Consider the following 24,377-nt stretch of genomic DNA (forward strand, 5'->3'; position numbering starts at 1 on the left):
GAATCTCTGCTCTGTGAATTTGAAATGTCCCAATCAGTTTCCAGCCCCTCTAAGAGGAAGGGGGAGCCAACAATAGGACTAATGTTAGCAACAGAATAAGACTAATGTTAGCCTTCAGATAAATGTTGAATGTCTACTTTGACATCTGTAACATCAATTACTGCCTGTATAGGAATGGTGGGATCAGCATTTACCATCAGTACCAGCAATAGAAAACTGATATATAATGGGGTGGGAGGGGTGGAGAGTGAAAGAAGAATAGGGGAACTTTAGATTATGTAGAAGGAAATGAGAGGGAGGGGGTATGAAAAATGGTGGAATGAGACAGACATCATTACCCAATGTACATGTATGATTACACGAATGGTATGAATCTACATCATGTACAAACATAGAAATGAAATGATGCACCCCATTTGTGTACAATGAATCAAAATGCAGTCTGTAAAAAATTAAAAGATAAATTTAAAAAATCTTAAAAAAAAGAAAACTGAACCAGATCAGGTCTTCAACAGCAGGTGTCAACTACACTGTACACTGTATTAATAATCACAACAACAACAAAAATAATCACAACAATATGAATGGAGTAGAAATTGCATAAATTATAGAAATCTATTAGATAATGGTACCATAGTTCCCAAAGTGAAGAGAAAATAGGTAGGAAGGCAAGAGAAATTTTGAAATATTTAAAAACTTGAACAGAGGTAAGATAGGGGATACGTAGCAGATGTCACCTGTAAAGAAGGAGAAATAAAGCTATCCCACTCCTTGGCCTATACCCAAAGGATCTAAAATCAGCATACTACAGAGATACAGCCACATCAATGTTCATAGCTGCTCAATTCACAATAGCCAGACTATGGAACCAACCTAGATGCCCTTCAATTGATGAATGGATAAAGAAACTGTGGTATATATACACAATGGAATATTACTCAGCCATAAAGAATGACAAAATTATGGCATTTGCAGGGAAATGGATGAAATTGGAGAATATCATGCTAAGTGAGATAAGCCAATCTCAAAAAGCCAAGGGACGAATGATATCGCTAATAAGTGGAGGATGACACATAAAGGGGGGGAGGGAAGGGTTAATGTTAGGGTTAGTTAGGGTTAGGGAGGGGGGCAAGTATGGAGGAAGAAAGTACTGTATAGAGGGTAAAGAGGGGTGGGAGGGGTGGGGGGAAGGGAAAAAATAACAGAATGAATCAAACAACATTACTGTATGTGGATTTATGATTACACAAATGGTATGCCTTTGCGCCATGTACAAACAGAGAGGCAACATGTATCCCATTTGTTTACAATAAAATTTAAAAAAAAGAAGGAGAAATAAAAAATGAACTAAAAGTAATAAAAAAAAACTGAAGATAGAGGAATGGGAAAAATTTTTGCTATTAGTGCATGAAGTTGTGAAGAAGGGGCAATAAAAGGTGGAAAACCAGGATATGAACAAGCAAGAAAGTGTAAGATCAAAACAACTCAAACCCATGGGTAATTGTATCTCACCTAAGTCAAAACAAGCCTAAATAATAAAAACTACACAAGAATATAACCCAATCAATAAATGAGCTAAGAAATTGAGCAGACACTTCACAGAAGAAGATGTGCAAGCAATCAACAGATATATGAAAAAATGTTCAACATCTCTAGTAATAAGAGAAATGCAAATCAAAACTACCCTAAGATTCCATCTCACTCCAATTAGAATAGCTATTATCAGGAACACAAGCAACAAGAGGTATTGGCAAGGATGTGGGGAAAAACGTATACTCATACATTGCTGGTGGGGATGCAAATTAGTGCAGCCACTCTGGAAAGCAGTGTGAAGTTTCCTTAGAAAACTTGAAATAGAACAACCATTTGACCCAGCTATCCTACTCCTTGGCCTATACCCAAAGGACTTAAAATCAACATACTACAGAGATACAGCCACATCAATGTTCATAGCTGCTCAGTTCACTATAGCCAGATTGTGGAACCAACCTAGATGCCCTTCCATTGATGAAAGGATAAAGAAACTGTGGTATATATACACAATAGAATATTACTCATCCATAAAAAAAGAATAAAATTATGGCATTTTCAGGTAAATAGATGCAGTTGGAGAATATCATGCTAAGTGAGAGAAGCCAAGCCCAAAAAATCAAAGGCCAAATGATCTCTCTGATAAGCAGATGATTATACATAATGGGGGGTGGGAGGGAGGCGAGAATGGAGGAAGGATGGATTGTATAGAGGAAAGAGGGGTGGGGAGTGGGTGGGGGGAAGGAAAAATAACAGAATGAGACAAATATCATTATCCCCTGAACATGTATGATTACACAAATGGTGCAACTCTACTTTGTGTACAACCAGAGAAACAACAGTTGTACCCCATTTGTGTACAATGAATCAAAATAAATAAATAAATAGCAGGTGCACAAGAAAGAAATTAAAATGAAAGTAAAATTATATGGATTATATATATTTGAACCTATTTTCCTGGTAAGAACACACACACACACACACGCATACACACACACACACCATTTCACAGAATGGAAAATAAGTAAAAATAAAATATAATGAAATGACATCTGGAAAAATTTTAAATGTTAAATTTTTAAAAGGAGTAAAGTAAATTGAGGTAAGTCCAGAGAAAATATGAGGAAAAGAGAAAAATCTTAATTAGAAATAAAGGACTTGTTTCTGCTAAGGTGGTCAAAACTGTTGGCAGGGATGGATTTATATTCTTCATGTATTTTTTTGGTCAAGGTTTGGGGTGGTTAACTAGTGGAAGAAAGCTTCAGTCATTGTTGGTAGGAGCCAAAGCTGATTGTAGTAGCTGTGAACTTTCCATCTTCCAGTATAGGATGGGATGGACTGGACAGTGCTGACAAGTTGTGTACTCCTGTAGCAGGAGTGGTTCAGAGCTCTAAACTGGAAGCTCCACCATGGGCTGACCTTTAGAACTCTGTTAGTGAGTGAGATTTGATTCATGCCCCATGTTGCTGGGGAGATGCAGGTCTCTATTGGACATCTATATCTCAGCGGCCTCTGAGCCTTTAGAAAGTAGGAACTAACCCTCGACAGGTTTCACTCACCACGATGAATATGAATTGCTGGGTACCAGCCCTAGAGTGCAGGTGCTCCTGTGTGGCCATTATCGGTATCTTCCCAATAGCTCTTATGGGGCTCCAGCAACAAAGGGAGCTCTCTCTCCTTGATATCCAGAGGCTGTATAATCCAAGCACAATTTTCTTTGTGCCCATTTGGGTGACTGTATTTCAGGCACATTCTGGGAGTCATAGTAGACTGCTGCTGTGTTAGCTGGCAACTTCCCTTATAAGGTTCCAATTTCCAGTCTCTGCTTGCTGTCACATGGCGCTTGTAAATGGTTCCAGTGCTAGTGACTGGTTCCCATCAAACTATCTATCCAAGGTTTAAAGAATTTTGATTGTGTCTCTAGGGGTTCTTTTACTGGCTAGTATTAAATTTCAGTGAGTTCCCTTAGTTACCCATCTCACTGAAGAGCAGTCTTCCAGCTTCTTAGGTCTAGTGTGGAGGAACCGCTGAGAAGTGCATACTTTCTCTAATCTGCCATCTTCTTTATTTTTCTGGACTAAATCCTTCAGTTAAAAGACAAAAATTTTAAGTTGCAGCAAACAAAATCCAGTTTTATGTTACTTGTAAATACCTAAAATGTATAAAATTGTCACTATTTGACTATCTGGTGTTTTCTTGGAAGGACCCACTTAAAAAGGTTATCTTTTTCTTTTTTTCCAGTGCTGGGAATTGAACCAGGACCTTGTACATGCAAGGCAAGTACTCTACAACTGAGCTATACACAGGTCCAAAAGGTTTATCATTATTTTACATGGTTTAGTACTCACTCTGTTCTAAAGTCAGAAATAAAGTGGTGACATTACTACCTACCTCACAGAATGAAAAAGGGTTATAACAAACAATTGTATGCTAACAAATTAATCTAGGCGAAATGAATAAATTCCTAGGAAAAAATCAGATTTGACCCAAGAAGAAATAGAAAATCTGAATAGACCTATACTGTCATCAATAATCAAATATTTCCCAACAAAGAAAGATCCAGGGCCAGATGGCTTCACTGGGTCAATTCTACAAAATAGGTAGAGAAGAATTAACACCAATCTCCAATCCTCCTTAAACTTACACACACACACACACACACACACACACACACACACACACACACGGGGGAGGGGGTGGAGAGAAAGAGAGAGAGAAACCCTTCCTAAACCATTTTATGAAGCCAAACATAAATCTTCTTCCTGTCTGGATTTACATATTTCATATATTTCATCTAAAGGAAATAATTTAATATGTTATCTCTTGTGTCTGGTTTCTTTCATTTAGCATATTTTTGAAGTATAAGCACATGTATCAAGTACTTCATTCTTTTTATGATTGAATAATATTCCATTGTTGTGTATCATAATTTGTTTATCCAATGTCCATTGATGAACATTTGGATTCCCTCCTTTCATCTATTTGTACATAAGCATTTGTTTGAGTACCTATTTTCAATTTTCTTGAGTATATACCTAGGAATAAATTTGCTGGATCTTGCGATAATTCTATATTTAAATTTTTCTTTTTTCTTTTGTGTGTGTATATGTGTGTGTGTGTTGCTGAGGGTGGAACCCAGGGCTTTGTGCATGTTAAACATGTGCTCTACCACTGAGCTACACCTTTAGCTCCTGTATTTAACTTTTTAAGGATCAAAGTTTTCCAAAGCAACTGAACCATTTTGCATTCCCACCCTAAATATCTGAAGGTTATAATTTCTCTACAACCTCACCAATGTGAAGGAAATGTGCTTTAGTTACCAAATTATTAGTTAACTGTGCTCTAGTTACCAAATTATGAATCTGATGAGGCAGAATACCCATGCACATAACAAGTTATATGAAGTAGATGTATTATTTACAGGTGGGCTACAAGGGATAACAGAGGCCTAGATTTCATGACTAGCTGGTCCCCCAAGGCTCAGGAATGCTGCCCAGGTTAGGTTGAGTTTTATCTTTGTGAGACCTATTTATACTACAGGTGAAGGAGCTTAGAATGTAGCCCAACTTGGGTCTTACATCCGGGGGTAGAATATGATTCACTGGGCTAAAGTATTCAAGGTCATCCTTTTTCTAGAGGGAGACCAAAGCAAAGCCCAGGCTGTTCCAGCTAGTTCCTTCTCATCCTGAGATGTACGCCCATCAGGTATTCTTGGGAACTGTGAGACAATAGGACGGGTCAGTTGAAAACTGTCCTGTAACCACCAACGCTTGTTTTGTTTCTCACTTTTTTGATTCTTTCTGGTGTATGTGAAGTTTTATTTCACTATGCTTTTCATTTGTTTTTTCCTAATGACTAATGATGTTGAGCATCTTTCCGTATGCTTTTGGCTGTTTTTGTATTTCCTTTGTAGGAACGATAGTTCAAATTCTTTGACCCTTTTTAAATAGGTATTTTTTTCTTCTTGTTGAGCCGTAAGATTTATTTATAGCCAGTTGTGGTGGTGCACATATATAATCCCAGCAACTTGAGAAGCTGAAGCAGGAGGATTGCAAGTTCAAGGTCAGCCTCAGCAACTTAGAAAGCTCTTCTCTCAAAATAAGTTTATGTTTTTTTTTTTTTTAAAAAGTGCCAAGGATGGAGCCCTGAGGCAGAATTCTTCTGGGTTAAATCCCCAAGAACACACACACAGATTTATTTATATATTCTGAATACTTTTTCTTAATATCTAAGTGATTTGCAAATATTTTGTCCCATTCAGTGGTTTGTCTTTATTTTCTTGAGAATATCTTTTGATGCACTGAAGTTTATAATTTTTATGAGGCTCAAATCACAATTTTCTTTTATTGCTTGCACTTTTGGTGTCATTCCTAAGAATCTGCTGCTATATTCGAGATCATGAAGACTTATACCAGTTTTATTCTTAGATATTTATAATTTTAGCTTTCGCACTTTGATCCATGTTGAGCTAATTTTTTGTATATAATGTGAGGTAAAGTCCAACTTCACACTTTCACATGGGGATATTCAGGTGGATATACAGAAGGCCTCTAAGGTAGGTAATATATAGGCAAAGATCTGAATGAGGAGTCTGATAAAGCAGTGTTGATATGTATTAGGCAGAAGGGACAGCCACTGGAGTTCCCAGGTGCAGACAAATGACCTAGAATCATCAAAGGATGAGCATAGGTGTTTGTACAGAAGCACAGAATATGTGTTCCTAAAATTCTTGCATTGTGCAAAACTGCAAATAGAAAATAATCATGAGTATGAGAAAAATAAATTGGAACAGACCTCTCAAATCAAAGTAGATGTGGGATCAGAACACTAATGGAAACTGCAATCCTAATGAGAAATAATAGCAGGGAGTGCTGGGATTGTGGCTCAGTGGTAGAGCGCTTGCCTAGCACATGTGAGAGGCACCACATAAAAATAAATAAGTACATAAAATTAATACATAAAATAGAGGTATTATGTTTATCTACAACTAAAAATTATACATATTTTTTAAAAAGAAAGAACTAATAGCCAGACTGGGGCTCAGTGGTAGAGTATAGCCAGGGTAGAGTAAACCCAGGGCCTAGCATGCATGAGGCCCTGGGTTTAATCCCAAGCAGCTTAAAAAAAAAATTTAAAAAGAGGTACAGTAAGTTGTTTAAAAAGTGCATACATAAAATGATAAATTGAGAACTTCATCTTTTAAGAAAGTAAAAGAGAGAAAGGATGTGAGGAAGGGTTGATGTCAATGAATTATGAAGCACACAGGCAGGGCTGACATTGTCACTCATTTGCCAAGTGCATGCCTAGGGTTTGATCCCCAGCGCTGTAAACAACAACAACAACAACAACAACAAAAAACACAAATAACGCCCCCCAAATACAAGTTTTTCTGAGAGAGAGCTGATAGCCACCCTGAGCTGACAGAGTTTGTGAGAGTTGAAGGAATATGAAGCACAGTTCTATTGTACTGCTCTCAACTGTGTTAGTTCACCTGTATTCACATCCTCTTATTTTGAGTGCAAAATATTAATGTGCTGGCAGAAAAATCCCATAGAAATTATGAAGCCTTACATAACAGCAAAATAATCCACAGTAAGCAAGCATGAGTTACAATGAAATGTATTTCTTCACAAAACATCACAAAATAGAAAAAATTGTTGACAAGGCATTTTTTGACACTAACACATAATACAAGAAAATAAAATGTGCAGGTCAAACTGAGGAGCATAGATACAAAAATCCTAGCTCAACATTTGCAAACTGACATACATAAAAATATCTTGTTTGTCCCAGAAATGCACTTTAGCAGATTAACGACTTAGGAAATCTACTAATGTAATTCACTGCATTAACAGATTAAAGGAAAAACATGATTATCTAAATGGATGCAGAAAAAATATTTGATAACATCTAAATGTTCATTCATGTTGTTAAAAGTTTAGCAATCTAGGGATCTTCTTTAACCTGATAAAGTTATCTACTAAAAGCCTACAGAAAATATTTTTCTCAGTGAAAAGTATTAAAATACTTCTTTTAAAATTAGAACAATAATTCCAATTATTACTCCCTCTAAGGAGCACTAGTCATTATAATAAAATAGAAACATAATGATTTAATTGAAAAATACAGTTTCTGTCATTTATAGAAGTGTTTGCCCTCTACATTAGTCAGAATTGTTCAGAGAAACATAAATCTCATATGTAATATTTATATTAGTGAGATATATATCTTATAAATACACTTGAGGTTTATTATAAGGAATTGGCTTATGCAGTTATGGAGAATGAGTGATTTTAAGATTTGTAATTGGCAAGCTGGAGACCCAGGTGAGCAAATAATGTAGTTCTAGTCTCAGTTCAAAGAAGTGAGAACCCAAAGAACCCAATAATTGGTATAATTTCCAATCCTGTTGGCAGATTCAAGACCCAAGAAAAGGCGATGTTTCACTTTGAGTTCAAAGATAGGAAAAAATGGATGTCCCAGTTCTAGACAGTCAAGGGAGGAGGAGGGTCAGTCTTTTTGTTCTGTTCATACCCTCAATTGATTGGATGAGACCCATGCAAATTAGATTACAGCAGTCTGCTCTATTCAGTTTATTGATTCACATGTTTATCTCATCCAGAAACGTCTTCACAAACACATCCAGCGTAATGTTCAACCAAATGTCTGGGTATACCATTCCTTGGCATTATGGTTATGCAAAGTCATTTATTGATAGTTTGTCTTTTTCTCGATTAATTGCAATGTCAGTTTTCCATATAATGTCATGCTTTGTTTAATGACAGGGACATATTCTGAGAAACACATTTATGTGAACATTACAGAGTATACCTACACACACCTAGCTGGTGTCACCTACTACACAGGCCACGATAGATATGGTCTCTACTGTATATGCTGTCCTTCATTGACTGAAATGCCATTATGCAGCGCATGACTGTATACAGGAATACATGTGGATCTCCACATATGGATTTTTCACATGGGTGTAACATTTTAAAGATTATTGGTTCAGCTCATCTCTACATCTATATGACATCGCAACTTAAATATTTGTGTGGCTTTGTGATGTGTCTTGATACATCATCTAATTTTATCCTCCAAGAGATATCTGATTATCCTTAGTCCTTTTATTTTCTACATAAATTTTAGAATCAACATACTAAATTCCATATAAATCCCTTTAGGACATAGGTCAGGATTATATTGACTCTGTGTATCAATTTGCAAATTGAGCACTAGAATTTTTACATAATTGAGTCTTTTATGCATGAGTATTTTATATCACCCAAATTATTTTGTTCTCCTTCATGTCTTTCAACAAAAGTATTTCATTCTTCTTTATGTCTTTCAACAAAGTGTTCTTAATAGTCTCCTTAAAGACTTTGTCCACCTTCAGTTAGATAATTCCTAGTTTTCCTATGTATTTTTGTAACTATTTTAGAATCTCTTAAACTTATATATTCTAGCTTTTTGTGCCAGGTATATAGAAAACCAAACGATTTTAGAATTGCCGTTATATGCTATTTTCTACATAGGATGTCACAAAAGAGTATAAGAAAAATTAAGAAGGAAGTTAAATATTTGCAATAAAAATGACTCAAAATTGAAGAAAAGCACTAAAACTTTATTTAAATATGAAGAAAAAAGGTAAAATCGTGATTCTCATGCAAATATAAAATGAACACATGTCAAGAAGTTTATTTAAATATTTAATGAACAAGAGAAACAGCAAGATTTTAACATCAGTTTAAAGGAAAGTTCAAAGAACCATGCACATATAAGTTGAAATTTTACTAGGAGCTTAGGAACTGCTTTTACTAAAAAGCACTCACTCTTTTCTTAGGCCTGCAATTGTCTGGTGGGTAACTAAAGCCAGGATAAAAGCTTGGCATCTGTCAGGTCCACAGACCAGTTGTGCTAAGGTGGTGGTGGGATAAGTTGCCAAGAGGCCCAAAGAAGATATCTGGAGTTGACATTGGAGGCATAAGGCTTTGCTAAGAAGTGTCTACAGGGAAATTTCAGCAGTGACAGGCAGAACAGACAGTACCTCCATCCTCCCAGTATTTTGTCCAGTGGCAGCTGGGCTTGCTTGACGGTGACATGTGTCCTTTCCACAGTGCTCTCAGTTCTGCACCAGTCACCACTCAGAGAGGGGTTTTATGCATTAGACTGCAGAAGCAGTGACATCATGATGCATTATGAGCTTGTTTAGTTTACTTTGTATGACCAGCATTCCAAGGGGCACCTGTCCTGGCAGACTCACAAAACGCAACTTTCTACAGATGGTAATGCCCTGCCCTAGTTCTCAGTGTGCAGGAGAGAAAGCCAGCGTCCTTCAAGACAAAAGTATCCTGGACATTCCAGTCCAGATTCACGCTTTCATTGTTCTCTTGACTTGGCCAGGCTTTTGGGAACATTTTGGGGCATTTAGGAATATGGTGTTTTACCATCTTCATTTTCCTTAAGAACCACATGGCATCTCTACCTTTATTTTGTATGTTTCCTGCTCAACTGTGCACATAGACATGTTAATCATGTAAGAAGTGTTTGCCCAAAGCTGATTATCCTTCCCCAAGGCTAAGACATTAAGATAAGAGTAAGATATTTTCAAGATTACAGGAACAGTGAGTCTGCAGGCAGATCAGCCCATAAAGGGATTTGACTCCCTAAACAGGAGCAATTGCCCCATAACAGGAACTGAGGCTGCCCCTTAAGAAGAAGTAATTGTCTCATGATGAGAATTGGATTGCCCCCACAGGGATAATGGCTTCCTCAGAGTCAGCAGGACCTTGCAGAACCAGACCTGAGATATGATCAACAGGACGGTTTGACCAAGACTGCGCAATGATGCAGACTTTGCTCTTATGTTCCTTTACCTATTTAAACCTGAAGCTTTTGTTGGTACTACTGAAAGACTAGGCTGAGGATGACAGGTGCCCCCCTGCTTCCTGGTATAGCTATGTTGAATAAATTCCTTCCTGCTTCACCATCACTTTTTCCATTTGAGTTTTGGGGCAAGTGGTTGGACCTGAAGTCAGGAACAGTGAGCATGACTCCCTGAAGTCAGGTCCTTCTCTGGTCTGGACTCCTGATAAGAAAATGAACAAAGGTTTTCTTCACAGGGAAATAATCAATCACATTTCACCAGATACAATCTGCATTTCTGTAAACAAAAATAATCTGTGTTATTAACAGTTTTCTACAAATTCTGGGATCATGAAATAGCTTGAAGACGGTGAAAGGATACCCAGTAAAGTTTTGATCTATTTTGAAGATTTTTTCATCATTTTCCTATAGTCTTATGAGAAGAGTGGGAAAAGAAAGAACTAATATTTTTTAATGAAAATAAGCATATGAGAAAATGTACAAATCAAAAAATGCTAATTATATACAATGCTTATTTGCTTAAAATTAGAATGACTCTGCCTGTTGTGTCAAACCTCATTTTTTAAAACGAAATTTTCATTTTATAATAGTATTAGATACATGGAAAAGTTGTAAAAATAGTACAGTTACCATAAAATCCACATTCATGAACGTCTTACGTTTATCTAGTGCATTTCACACTGCAGAGGGGAAACACTTTTTTTCTTCTGCTCTCCCATAGTTCTCCAAGACAAGACCCTGAAAATTAGACTGACAAAAGATCAATCAACAAGAGAAAAACAACAGGAGTTTATTAACATATGCGTTGCATATATGTATGAGGGAACTCAGTGATGGGCCCTCAAAGGGGTGGTTAGAATGCTGTGTTATGTACCGTCTTAACAAAAGAACAAAAAATTTGTAGACATGAGAACATAAAGTAAAGGATTTTAGGTTCCCAAGGGCAGCAAATTGAGAAGATAATTTGGGCAAAATTACTGCAGTAAAGTTTGTTTGTTCAGGTTCATCTCAGTACCACTATCTTCTTTGTGGCTATAAAACTTTCTGGGGAGAGGGGATTTATGACAGCCTTCATCTCTTGATTTTCATTTGCCTCCAGCTTAATATAATCCTTATGCTAAAGTGGAATAGGGGGTGACTTCTATGGTTTGGATCTTGACTGTCCCCTAAAGACTGAATTGTTAAAGGCTTGATTCCCCAGGTTGATGCTATTGGGAGGTAGTGGAACCATTAAGAGGTGGGGCCTAGTGGAGTCTTGGGTCACTAGGGGTGTGCTCTTGAAGGGAAGAGTAGATCCCAGTCACTTCCTCTTTTCTTCTTCGTTTCCTGGCCATGAATTGAGTAGTTTTTCTCTGCCACATGCTCCTACCATGATGTACTGCCTCACCACAGGTCCAAAGCACCAGCGCCCATGGATCATGGACTGAAACCTCTAAAACTGAGACAAAATAATCCTTTTCTCTTTATAAGTTGATTCTCTTAGATATTTGTCACAGCAACAAAAAACTGATTAACACAGTGATTTATTTTGGTCCCCTACAATATAATTAACAAACCAATATTGATTAAGCATTATTAACTAAAGTCCATAACTGTATTTATGTTTCTTTCATTGTTACCTGGTATTTCTTTTATATTTGAGGATACCATGTCACATTCAGTTATCATGTGCTCTTTAGGCTCCTGTTGGCTCCGATACTTTCTTGGACTTCCCTTACTTTTGATGAACTTGACCATTATGAGGAGTACTGGTCAAGTATTTTTTCAAATTCACTCACTCTGTTGTGAGTGATTGTCTGATGTTTTTCTCATTATTGGACTAGGTATAGATTTTTGGAAGAAAGCCCATGGAGGTGAGTTTTCACATTCATCACATTTTATCAAAGGGTATATGCTCTCAATGGGACTTGAAACTGTTGATGTAAACCTTAATCATTTTGGCATTGTACTTGTTTAAACAAAGTTACTAAGCACAGTTAACCTAAGGAGTGGGGATTTCTGTTTTACATCCTTGAAAGTGCAGTATCTACATCAATTATTTTAAATTATTTTCATGAGAGATTTGTCTATTCTTCCCCATGTATTAATAAATTATTAATTAGTTATTAAAATGATCAATAAATTAGTATTAATTGATGTCAGTATGGACTCACAGATATTTATTTTGTGCTTTGGGGTTATAAACCAAAGCTATTTTTTTTTATTAAGTTGCTCCACCTTTGGTCATCAAAAACTCAGTTGTCCCCCGTGTGCCTTTGACATGATCCTGTTGCTTATTTTTGTTGTTATTTTGAGAACTTTTTAATTTTCTGGCATTCCCAATTCCTTCAGATTAACTGTCTGTATTTCCTGTCCCAGTTTTAGAATCTGTTATTACAAGGAACTGTGGCTCTTTTTATTGGAGAGTGGTATTCATAAAGATCTGTGTCCAAGGTTTGCTCATTGCTATTGGGGTGTCTTTGCTTTTAGACCCTCTCATTTGATAGAGCAAAGAAATATATGTACATTAACATACACAACTGCACACATATCTATAAATATTTCTATGTAGTAATTTTTATCTGGGTCAAATGAAACATGACTTTGAGAATGTCTCCAACTCTAAGCCATTACTGCATCAACTCCCCATTTCAAGATCATAATTTTATCATATCTTCAAAGTTCTCCTTGTCACATAAAGTAATATTCACAGGTTTTGGGGGATTAAGGTGTGGACATATCTGAGGCAGTTATTATTTAGCTTACAGTAGGTGCATAACAGTATCTTATTACAGCTTGAATTTACATTTACATTGCTCTGATGACTAATGATGCTATTCCACTTATTATGAGTTTGCCATCCTTATGTCTTCTTTGATGAAGTATCTGACAAAATCTTTGCTTATTTTTAAAGTTACATTGCTTGGTATATGACAGAACTATAGTAACAAAAGGATCATGGTATTGGCACCAAAACAGACATGAAGACCAATGGAACAGAATAGAAGACAAACCCACATAAATACAGTTATCTCATATGAGATAAAGGTGCCATAAACATAAATTGAAGAAAAGATAGCCTCTTCAACAAATGGTGCTGGGAAATCTGGAAATCTTTTTGTATTAATGAAATTGAACCCCTATCTCTCACCCTGCACAAAACTCAACTCAAAATGGTTCAAGAACCTAGGCATTAGAGCGGAGATTCTGCACCTACTAGAAGAAAATGTAGGCCCAACTTTCCATCATGTTAGCTTAGGAACTGACTTCCTCAACAAGACTCCTGAAGCACAAGAAGTAAAATCAAGAATCAATAAGCGGGATGTGTCAAACTAAAAAGCTTCTTCACAGCAAAGGAAACAATCAAGAACACGAAGAAAGTGCCCACAGAATGGGAGAAAATATTTGTCACCTGCATTAATCTCCGGGATATATAAAGAACACAAAAAATTTAACACCATAAAACCCAAATAACCCAACCAATAAATGGGCCCAAGAACTGAAACAGACACAGAAGAAATATGAATGGTCAATAAATATATGAAAAAATGTTTAACATCTCTAGCTATTAGAGAAATGCAAGTTAAAACTACACTGAGATTCCATTTAACTCCAGTCAGAGAAACAATTATTAAGAATATAAGTAACGATAAATGTTGGCAAGGATGTGGAGAAAAAGGTACACTCATACGTTGCTAGTGGGACTGCAAATTGGTGCAACCACCCTGGAAAGCAGTATGGAGATTCCTTAGAAAACTTGGAATGGAACCACTCTTTGACCCAGTTATCCCACTCCTTGGTATATACCCAAAGAACTTAAAATCAGCATACTACAGTGATGCAGCCACATCAATGTTTATAGCAGCTCAATTCACAATAACTAAGCTATGGAACATACCTTGGTGCCCTTCAACAGATGAATTAATTAAAAAAGTGGTATAAATACACAATGAACTATTACACGGCTATAAAAAAGAATGACTTTATGACTTTTGTCAGTAAATGGATGGAACTGGAGACTATCATGCTAAGCAAAACAAGTCAATTCCCCCAAAAACAAAAGGTCAATTATTCTGTCTGATATACAGATGCTAACAGATACTTAGGGGAATGGAGGGAAGAATAGAAGTTCAGCAGATTAGAAAAAGGGGAATGAAGAGAAGGGAAAAGGATGGGAATAGGAAATACCGTAGAATGAATCAGACCTAACTTTCCTGTGTTCATATGAATACATCACCAGTGAAACTCCACATCATCTACAACTACGGAATGGGATCCTAATTAGAATAAATTATACTCCATGTATGTACAATATAACAAAATACACTCTACTGTTATGTATATCTAAAAAGAATAATTAATAAAAATTAAATTATATTGCTTGGGGTTTTTTGGTATAGGGTTTTGAGAGTTCTTTATATATTCTGAATATGAATCCTTTATCTGATATATGATCTTATTTCTTCAAGGCTATGACTGGTTTCACTTTCCTAAAAGTATTATTGAATGAGCAGGTGTCAATTTTAATGAGTCTCAGTTCTCTGTTTTTAATTTTATAGTTTAGGCTTTTGCTGTTGCATTTAAGAAATCTTCACTTGAGGCAAATTCACAAAGATTTTTCTTGTCCCCCCCCCCCCAAGGCCTTTTTTTTTGGTAACCAGGGATTGAACCCAGGGGTGCTTAACCACTGAGCCACATTCCCAGTTCTTTTTAATATTTTATTTAGAGACAGAGTCTTGCCAAGTTGCCTAGGTCCTCACTAAAATGCCGAGGCTGGCTTTGAGCTCACAGTCCTCCTGTCTCAGCCTCCTGAGTCACTGGAATTACAGGTATGTGCCACAGCACCCAATTCCAAAAAGTTTTGAGTTTTACATCTAATTTTCTGATTAATTTTGAGGATTTTTTTTATGGTGTGAGGTATGTGTCAAACTTCATTTATTTGCAGCTGGGTTGCCATTTGTTCCATATATTAAATAGATAATACTTGAATTGTCTTTGCATCTTCATTTGAAATAACTTGTCCACATATGTGTGGTTCTATTTGTGAACTCTATATTCTATTACACTGATCTATTTCTCTTTCTTGGTACCAATCCCACACTGTCTTAATTACTGTAGATTTATGTAATAAGTTCTAAAATCATCTAATGTCAGTTCTTTGACTTGTTTTAAGTAATTTTGGCTATCCTATGCATTTTAAATTAACATATTATTTTATAATCATCTTGTCAAATTGTTTGAAGACAAAATTGCCATTATATTGATATAGATATGGTTTGTTTCCCAAAAGTTTATGTACTGGAGCATGGTCCCCCGTATAAAACTACTGAAAGGTTGTAGGACTTTTAAGAGATGCGCCTAGTGAGAGGTAATTAGATCATGGATGTTCCACCCTCAGAAGAGATGAATACCCTTCTCATGGAAGTGGGTTAGGTCTTTGGGGACTGGATTAGTTACCGGGTTAATTACTACATTGCTTATAAAGTGAAGCCATGCCATATTTTTAATCCCTTCTACCTGCACTGCGCAGTGCTCTTACATATGTTCCTGCTATGTGATGTCCTAAACCATGTAATGATGGAGTATGAGGCCCTCACCGGATGTGGAAACCAGATCTTGGACTTTTCAGCCTGTCCAACCACGAATCAAAATAAACCTTTTTTCCTTATACTCAGTCTCAGGTATTTGCTACAGTAATATAAAATGGACTAAGACAAACATAGATCAACTTGGGGAGAATTAATATTCTAATGATATTGATTCTTAACAGTATTTACCCACAAACAAGATATATATCTCTATTTAGGGATTTTAAACTCTCAGTCATGTTTTGTAGTTTTCAGTACATAGGACTTGCATAATTAGATCTATCCTTAAGTATTTTACATTTTTGATGATATTATAAGTGGGCTTATTTTAAAAATTTTAAATTCATAACTGCTGAGTATTAGTAAAAAGTTCAATTGAATTTTCAAAAATGTCCTTGTATCATTCAAGGTCAGAGTTCTAGGAGGTTTTTTGGAAATTCCATCAGGTCTTTCTACCTAGATTATGTAAGTTGTGAGTAAAAATAAATTTTTCTTGCCAATTCACTGCTTTTTATTGTCTTATCCCAATGGCTACATCCTCCAAAAAGTGCTGAATGGAAGTGGTAAAAGTGGACATTCTTCCTTGTTCCTGAATCTGAGAGTGAAAGATGTCTATTCATTAAGTATGTTTTTGTATTTATGTGTTTATATCATATATTTATGTGTTTATATCACATAAATACATACAAACAAAATATATCACATACATACACATACTTAATGAATATTATATATTATATATATTTTTATATATAATTTAGAATTCTTTATTTTAGAAAAGGTGGAGTTGGGTGTGGTGGTGCAAGCCTTTATAAGATCATTTACCTGCAGGCTGAGGCAAGAGAATACCAAGTTCAAGGCCAGCCTCAGGAAGTTAGCATGACCCTGTCTCTAAAAAAAAAAAAAGAAAAAAGAAAAAGGAGCGGGGGATTGTAGCTCAGCTGCAGAGCCGCCATTGGTTCAAATTCCAGTACTGGAGTGGAAATACAGAAAGTTGATTCTAATAGCCCTCTTATCTCTTGAGGGTAATCAGCAGTGAGCGGCTAGTCTTCCATAGTTTTTAATAGATACTCAGTTTTCTTTCTTTAATATTATTGTCATTATAATTACAAATACATTGCGTGCATAAAAAGACGGGAGGTAGTTGACATGAAAGACAAGGCTTCAGCCCTCGGCGACACCAGCCAGATCGCTTTCTCTTGCCATGATTGTTTCCTTCTCAGACACCGTAGAAAAGGTGTGTCGCGGAAACCTCTGGGAAATGTAGTTCGAAAGGAAAAGCGCTGTTGTTCAGAAAGGGAAACCCGTTGGCTCTCCCGTGCGCACGCGCAGTTGCCCCGGCGGTTTGGCGGTGGCGGGGAGAAATGTCTCTGTGTTAGGTGTTCCTCTCGCCTCCAGTTCGGTGTGCAGCTTGGAGTCCCCGCCCGGGCGTGCTAAGGTATAAGCTGCTAGTAAGGGCGGCTCCAGGACGCAGGGCTTCCCTGGCGGGGCTCGGACAGAGGCGGGTCGCGGGTGAGTCCTAGCGGACCTGGCACTGCCCGCGCCCGAGCCGTTGCGGCCTCGGCAGGTGAACACGGCTTGGGCAGGGGGCGTTGCCCGGGAAGGTCCTCCGCGGAGGCCGGAAGACAACCTGCCACCGCTTAACCACTCTGTTAGCCTCAGGCGGGTCTCCTGGACAAGCGGCCACAGCAAAGAGACTTAAGGGAACTATGTCTTGTTTCAGGGTTGGCGAACCCCGGGCGATTTTCAGCATTTTATCGTTTGTTGATTTAACAGCCCTCCGTCCATCCTCCAAAGTTTAAACTTTGTTTTGTCAGTCTTACATGTTTGGTAGTGTTTGCCTACAGAGTGATTTTACTATTTTTTTTCTTTAAAGTACAGTTAATTTTGTCCACTTTCTAAGTTATTTCTTTTTCCTCTAAATTTTTATTTTTTAGGGTCGGGATTCTGTGGGTAGAACCCAGGGCTTCACACATAATGCGCTGTACCACTGAGTTATATCCCCTATCCCCTTTTCTCTAAAATTTAAATTCATTCCTAGCCGGTGATGTACCCCTTGAGTTCCTGTGTGTGTTGAGGGGTGAGAGGAGGGTGGGTGGGGATGTTCCCTTTTGCATTTAGGCAAGTTGGTAACACTTTTTGATAAAAGAAGCAAAACTTCCAAGAGGAAGAGAAGAGAGGACTAATTTTTAATTGTTTTTTTCTGAAAGGGGCATCCGTTCTTCCAATGCTGTTCTTCATCTCAAGTAATATCCAAGTGCAGATGTGTGAAATATTTATGTCTTTTCACATTAACATCTGTGAGCCATGTGTCATTGTGCCCTTTACTTTGTTACTGCATATCATATAGTTTTAATTCCTTAGCTTGTTTCATCTTTATTCACAATCACTGGCTGAAAGGCTTCGTGACTGGAAGTATGCTTTTTGTCCACTTTTGGCTTTGGTGGTCATGCTTGTGCCCCCGTGGCTTGGAACTGCAGATACTCAATGGCTGGACATTCTCTTCTGGTGGAGGTTTCTAATTTGGTCTGGCTTAATGAGGGCATAGTGCATGCAGGGTGAATAGACCTCTCAGTTTCTTTCTCTATTTCAGGTGCCTTCTCCAGGAGTGGCAGCAGGGAGGGAGAAATGGCCAGGAGGTTCCTGCCAGCACATGTTCAGGTGAGTGAAGGAGGCTTCTTTCTTGAACTGCCTTCAGGGTTTATATATAGCAAATTTTTTTTCTTTATTGTTGAGTTTCTCTAGACAGTAGAGTCTGTGGAGGGACCAGAGGCCTGGTAGGTTAGGTGCTAGAAAAAAGGTATTTCCTTTGTCTCAGCCAGTTCAATGGTGCAGTCTCCACTTAACAGCTAAGTAGTTATTGACTCGAAATTGAATGGGACCCCATCCCCATGCCTCTGCCACAGCTAGAGCTTTGTGAGGAATCCAGGAATGATGGAGAATAGAGACATGGAGATGTCAAAATAATTCCTTACCAACACTAGGGATTAAAAGAGAAAAGTCATGGTCTTTGCCCTTGAGGAACTTAAGACCACCAACATATGAGAGTACAGTGGACCCTCCGTATCTGTGGGTTCTACAAATAGGAATTCAACCAACCACAGATCAAAAATTTTGGAAAAAGAAGTATATCTGTATTGAACATGTTCAGACTTTATTCTTGTCATTCCCTAAACAATACATTATAACTCCTGTTTACATCATATTTACATTGTATTAGGCATTATAAGTAATTGAGATATGATATATAAAGTATATAGGAGTGTGTTCATAAGTTGTATGCAAATGCTGTACCATTTTATATAAGGGCCACTTTATATAAAGGACTTAAGTGTCTTCAGATGTTGGTATCTGCAGGGAGTCTTGGATACCAAGAAACTACTGTACGTAGTAAGAGTCCAAGTGGTGCCTAGAAAGAGTGAAGAAACCTCCTTGTCAGCAGGTGTAATCCGGGCAACTTCCTAGCATTGGGCAGGACCAGGCTTGTATAGTTGGTAAATGTAAGGCATCCAGAAGAAATAGAAGCTTGGGGTATAGTTTGGAAGCACATTTCCCTAAGGTGGAAAGTATCCTCTCTGTAGGAATTTCTTCCCTTTTCTGCACTTCGACAGCACTCATTCTGTATTATTAATGGGTTTTGGGAGATAATTGAAAACATACTCTCCCAACCCAGAAAACCTCTCCACAAGAATAGAAGAGAAAGAAGGTAATTTTTTTAATTGAATGGGAAACCAAATTATTATGCACATCACATGTACTCTAATAAGAGGTTCTAGGAAGCTCACCTTACATAGGCTAAGAGAATACAATGCAATGCATTAGGTGGGTTCCACAGTTTAGACTCAGATGATGTTAGGCCCATCTCCAACCTAGAAACTGGGAGATTAGCCTTTTCTTTGTTAAAAGATAAATGTCGGCACATTATAATTTTGAAGAGTTTATTTGAGCAGACATCAGGTTGAAAGTGGTTCTGTGATCCACCCAAAGGAGAAAGAGGAGAGAGCTTTTATAGGGTGAATGCAGAAGTAGAGCAAAGAAATTATTTGAATGATGAAAGTTGAACTCTCTCCATGTAGAGTTCCTGGTGATATAATTAATGCTCAGGTGGTGCTTCTGATTGGCTGAACTTAAGTTTTATTTCATTAGGAGCCCAGGGTGTTTTAACACTCTCAGCCTCATGACCTTTATATCTTGATGATTATACTCAAAGAGCTGACTGTTAGTTCCTTGAGGAAAGTTTCCTGAGTTGTGAGACTGGCAAGTGACTTAGTTAACCACTAAAAAGATTTACATATGTTTGAAAAAAGATAAATTCTGAAAGAAAAGGAGTGGGGGAAATGTCTCTTACTTTGTTTCCAATAGGAAGAAACAAGCCACTTCTTTTTAATTTTCTTTTGCTTTTCTGGATCAGGGAAGATGTCTGGCCTTGTGATCTGCTTGGGTTCATGGGGATATACCTTGGAATTGGTGAGAAGAAAATGAGTTTTGACCTAGCACTTGTGCTCTACAAATGTACGCTAAGGAAACAAGCTTTGTACACTTTTCCGATGATGAACACAGATGATCAACCTATTGTTTGTAGAGTATTTACAAAAGTGGAAACAACTTAAAACATCCATCTGTAGATTAAACTAGTTTATTCATGCAGTGAAATACTAGGCAGCAAGTTAAAACATTGACTAGAATGCTGTTTCTCCATAATGTGATTTGTATTTTTGTTTGAATATAGAACTATATTTGCATGTAAAAATCTGAAAGGACATACAGCAGAAAGTTAAACTTTTCCTGATGGCAGAAAATGAGATTAACACTTCCTGTTCTCTTGCATATTAATCTTTTCTTGTTTTATTTTTAAACTGCTCAATACATGCTGTATGCATGTATTGAAATATCACAGTGAATCCCATTAATATGTACAATTAATATGTGTTAATAAAAATAGATACATAAAAATATTCTGAATAAGAAAAGAAAGGGGCCACTAATTCAGAGTGATAACTTGCCTAGGTAGGTGGCAGAGAGGTAAAGGAGCAAAGACTCCTGGGGTGGAGAGGGGAAATCCTGATCACAGCCCTCTTCCCTGGCTCTTGTTGAACATTATGCAGCCTACCACCCTTGACACTCCCCTAGTAAACCCTTACCTGGAGCATTCTCAGAGCCTCTCCTGCAGGACACAGGTGCCCATGGTGATGACAGAACCCATTACTGGTACCAACTGACCTGCCAAGAGGTCTCCTACCTAGTCCTCCCCAAGTGAGGGTACTGTAACCTCCTCCTAAAATGTTACTTTTGTGTGTCACCTGAAAAATGAGAGTTTGACTTAGGTAATTATACGTTTCCAAGTGTAAATTTCTGTGTCTGCTATTCTGATTTTGTTTCATGATTTCATGCATGCTTCTGTTTGGCTGCTGCGTTTAAGCTTTCCGAGGGTGTCCTGTGTCACTTATAGTAAGCAAGCACATGATAAATAAGTGCTCAGTAACAAAGCCATTACCCAGAAATACATGCTTTACTTGAAACGCTTAGAATCCTGAGTTGTGACAGGGTTTTTTCTCAGTTATTCCATCCTGGGGGTGATCCTGGGTGAGTAGAAATGGGTTTGCTGTTCCAGGAGTCTGTGACATTCAGGGATGTGGCCGTGCTCTTCAGCCAGGATGAGTGGTTGCACCTGGACTCTGCCCAGAGAACCTTGTATCGGGAGGTGATGCTGGAAAACTACAGCAACCTGGTCTCACTGGGTAAGGAGATTTCCATCGGAGGCAGAATACCCCTTCAAGGAGAATATTTGAAGGACTTGGCAGGTTCAGGCCCTCCCCCGCCTCACCATGGGGTCAGAGTGATAGTTGCTATTCCTCTTGGCCTATACAGAAAGGTCTGGCTTGATTGAGTTACATCCTCTCTATGCTTTTCCTGTTTCCTTTTCTCTCCCACCTCTGCCCAGCTCTGTCCCCCTGAGTCCCTTAAAATGTTCCAGCTGAGAAGAGAGCATAGCCTCCTTTCATCCTGACCATCCACTAGGGACCAAATTTTAAGCCCCTTCCTGAATATATCACCGCCTCCTTGCACTGTCCCTCTTCCCTAGTGACTCTAGGGCTGGCCACTCATGTCTTTTGTTCATGAACAGGGATTACATTTTCCAAACCAAAGGTCATTTCCCAGTTAGAACAAGCAGAAGATCCCCAGGCAGTGAGAAATGGAGCACCTCAAGGTGCATATCTGGATGAGTGATGGTGTAATTGGGAAATGAGCAGGCGTTTTCCAACTGCCCAGTCACGGCGAGGAGGCTGTGCTCAGGAGACTTTGGCAGGGGCCTCCTTGATATGCCAGGCCAGGTGGAAAATGGTGGGAATGGCATATTCCCTCACTATAATTTTGATTACTTGATAGATTAGGTTCAGAGAGAGATTAATTTTCCCAGTACACGTAGCTTTTTTTGTCAAGTTTGTCTTATAATTTGCAAAATATATAATACAATATGTAATATATAATGTTTATTATTATTATTATTATTGTACTAGGGATTGAATCCAGAGGTGCTTTACCTCTGAGCTACGTCCTCAGCCCTTTATATTTTTTATTTTGAGTCAGGGTCTCACTAAGTTGCTTAGGGCCTTACTTAGTTGCTGAGGCTGACCTGAACTTGTGATCCTCCTGTCTCAGCCTCCTGTGTCACTGAGATTACAGACATGTACCACCATGCCCAGCTGTTTATAATTCTTTCCCTTATTTTTACTGGATTGATTATTATTTTACTTTAGTGTTCTCCTTTTATCACTGCAGTATACCTCTTATTGTTTCATTTCGAGCTTTTGCTTTGATTTTTTTTCTCTGCTACAAATTGCACATGGTTCAGCAATAAGAAATGAGAAAAGAATGTGGATATATGTGTTGAGAGAGAAACTCAAAATGGTGGCAGTAATGGAATTTAAGCAGGAGATTTACAAATATTCATCATGCCATTCTTTTTTCTGTGAAAATTTTCAAAATATGTTCCACATCCTGGCCCTGGACATATTGCTGAGTCTCTAAAAATCCCATGCATTGCTGCATCATAAGCTCTTACATTTAGTTCTGCTTTAAATTTTGCCTTTTTTCTGGCACCAGAGAATTGCTGTCTTGAGCTTATCCAGAATTTATTTCTTTTGCTGGAAATAAATGGGCCTTTCTGTGTCTATTCAGTCTCCTGTTTCCATTCATGAACTCTGTTATATTTTTTCTCTTTGGTTTGACTAGACTATTTTCATGAATAAATTTTCTCAGAGATTCATGTGTGCAATTTGTGTATGTCTAAAACTCAGTTCTCTTTTCTCTCCTTTGAGAATTGTCTTTCGGATCTAGCATTCTGGCATCAGGTTTTTTTCCCCATCAGGCATGTCCACCGTCTTTGGTCACTGAGTATTGTGGATAAAAAGTTCTCAGTCTGATTCTATTTGGTGTATAGGTAATGTTACCACTTTTTTTCTTTCTCTGTCTTCTGTCTGGAGTCTTATAGGATATCTTCGTTATCTTTGGAGTTTAGAAAATTTATTAGGTTTCACCAATTTTTTTTTTTTTTTTTTTTTTTTTTTTAGTGTTGTTATTGACAGTTACTGGGCCGTTTATTTTGAAGATTCATTTTTTTTTATTTTCAGGGATCTTTTGTTTCGACTAGATGTATTCTGCCACATCCCAACAACAATTTGGAGGAAATGATTACAAGAATAATTATGTATTAAAATAAAAATTCCATAGAATCCTGGAAAACAAATACATTTGTTGTAAGGACCAGAGTGGTAGTTATAGATGAGGTTTAAATTTGTCTGTGAACATTATGGTTGGCAGAGAAATCTATAGTATCAAATTGTGTACTTTTTCAAGCATTTAAAAAAATTAGTTGTATTTCATTCATACAGGTTATACATGGTATTATAAAAGAAGGGAGGGAGGGAGAAAGGAGAGGAGAGCAAAAACAGGAGACTTACCTTCAATTTTACCAGCTGTGATCCACCACTGTTAATATTTTACTGATTTCCATTCAGAATATGAATATTTGAGTATTTGTTCATAAGAGACAGCAACAGAGTGATTGTACATATTATTCTTGAGAATGTTTTAAATTGTGAATGTCCTTCAGTTATTTAGTCCTCAGTAAATACAGACCTATTTCATTGAAAGGCTTATTGTATCATTAAGCCATGTGAGACAATCTTCCATCTGGAAAGTTGTTGCAGTTTTTGCCTACTTTTGATATTGCTGAGATAGCTTTGGAAATGTAAATGTATAACATAAAGAGAAAAATGTTCAGGGAGTAAATAATTGTAGTATGAGCCTTGTGATTAGAAATGCAAGAAATGTGAATCCAAAATCCATAAAGAATTTTTTGAGAAACTATTCATTATAATCAGTGAAATT

General features: G+C 37.4%; 1 protein-coding gene across 1 annotated transcript in view; it reads left to right on the forward strand.

The window, feature by feature from the left end:
• Nucleotides 1-24,377, forward strand: part of ZNF879 (zinc finger protein 879) — a 261,034-nt gene that overhangs the window by 223,826 nt on the left and 12,831 nt on the right. Inside the window, exons 2-4 of the mRNA XM_079144183.1 lie at nucleotides 17,366-17,424; nucleotides 18,580-18,647; nucleotides 21,598-21,724. Of these exons, the coding sequence (XP_079000309.1) occupies nucleotides 18,615-18,647; nucleotides 21,598-21,724 (160 nt within the window). The 5' untranslated portion in view covers nucleotides 17,366-17,424; nucleotides 18,580-18,614. The remainder of the gene's footprint in view (nucleotides 1-17,365; nucleotides 17,425-18,579; nucleotides 18,648-21,597; nucleotides 21,725-24,377) is intronic.

Source organism: Sciurus vulgaris, assembly GCF_902686455.1.
Source record: "Sciurus vulgaris genome assembly, chromosome: 6".
Lineage (NCBI taxonomy): Eukaryota > Metazoa > Chordata > Mammalia > Rodentia > Sciuridae > Sciurus > Sciurus vulgaris.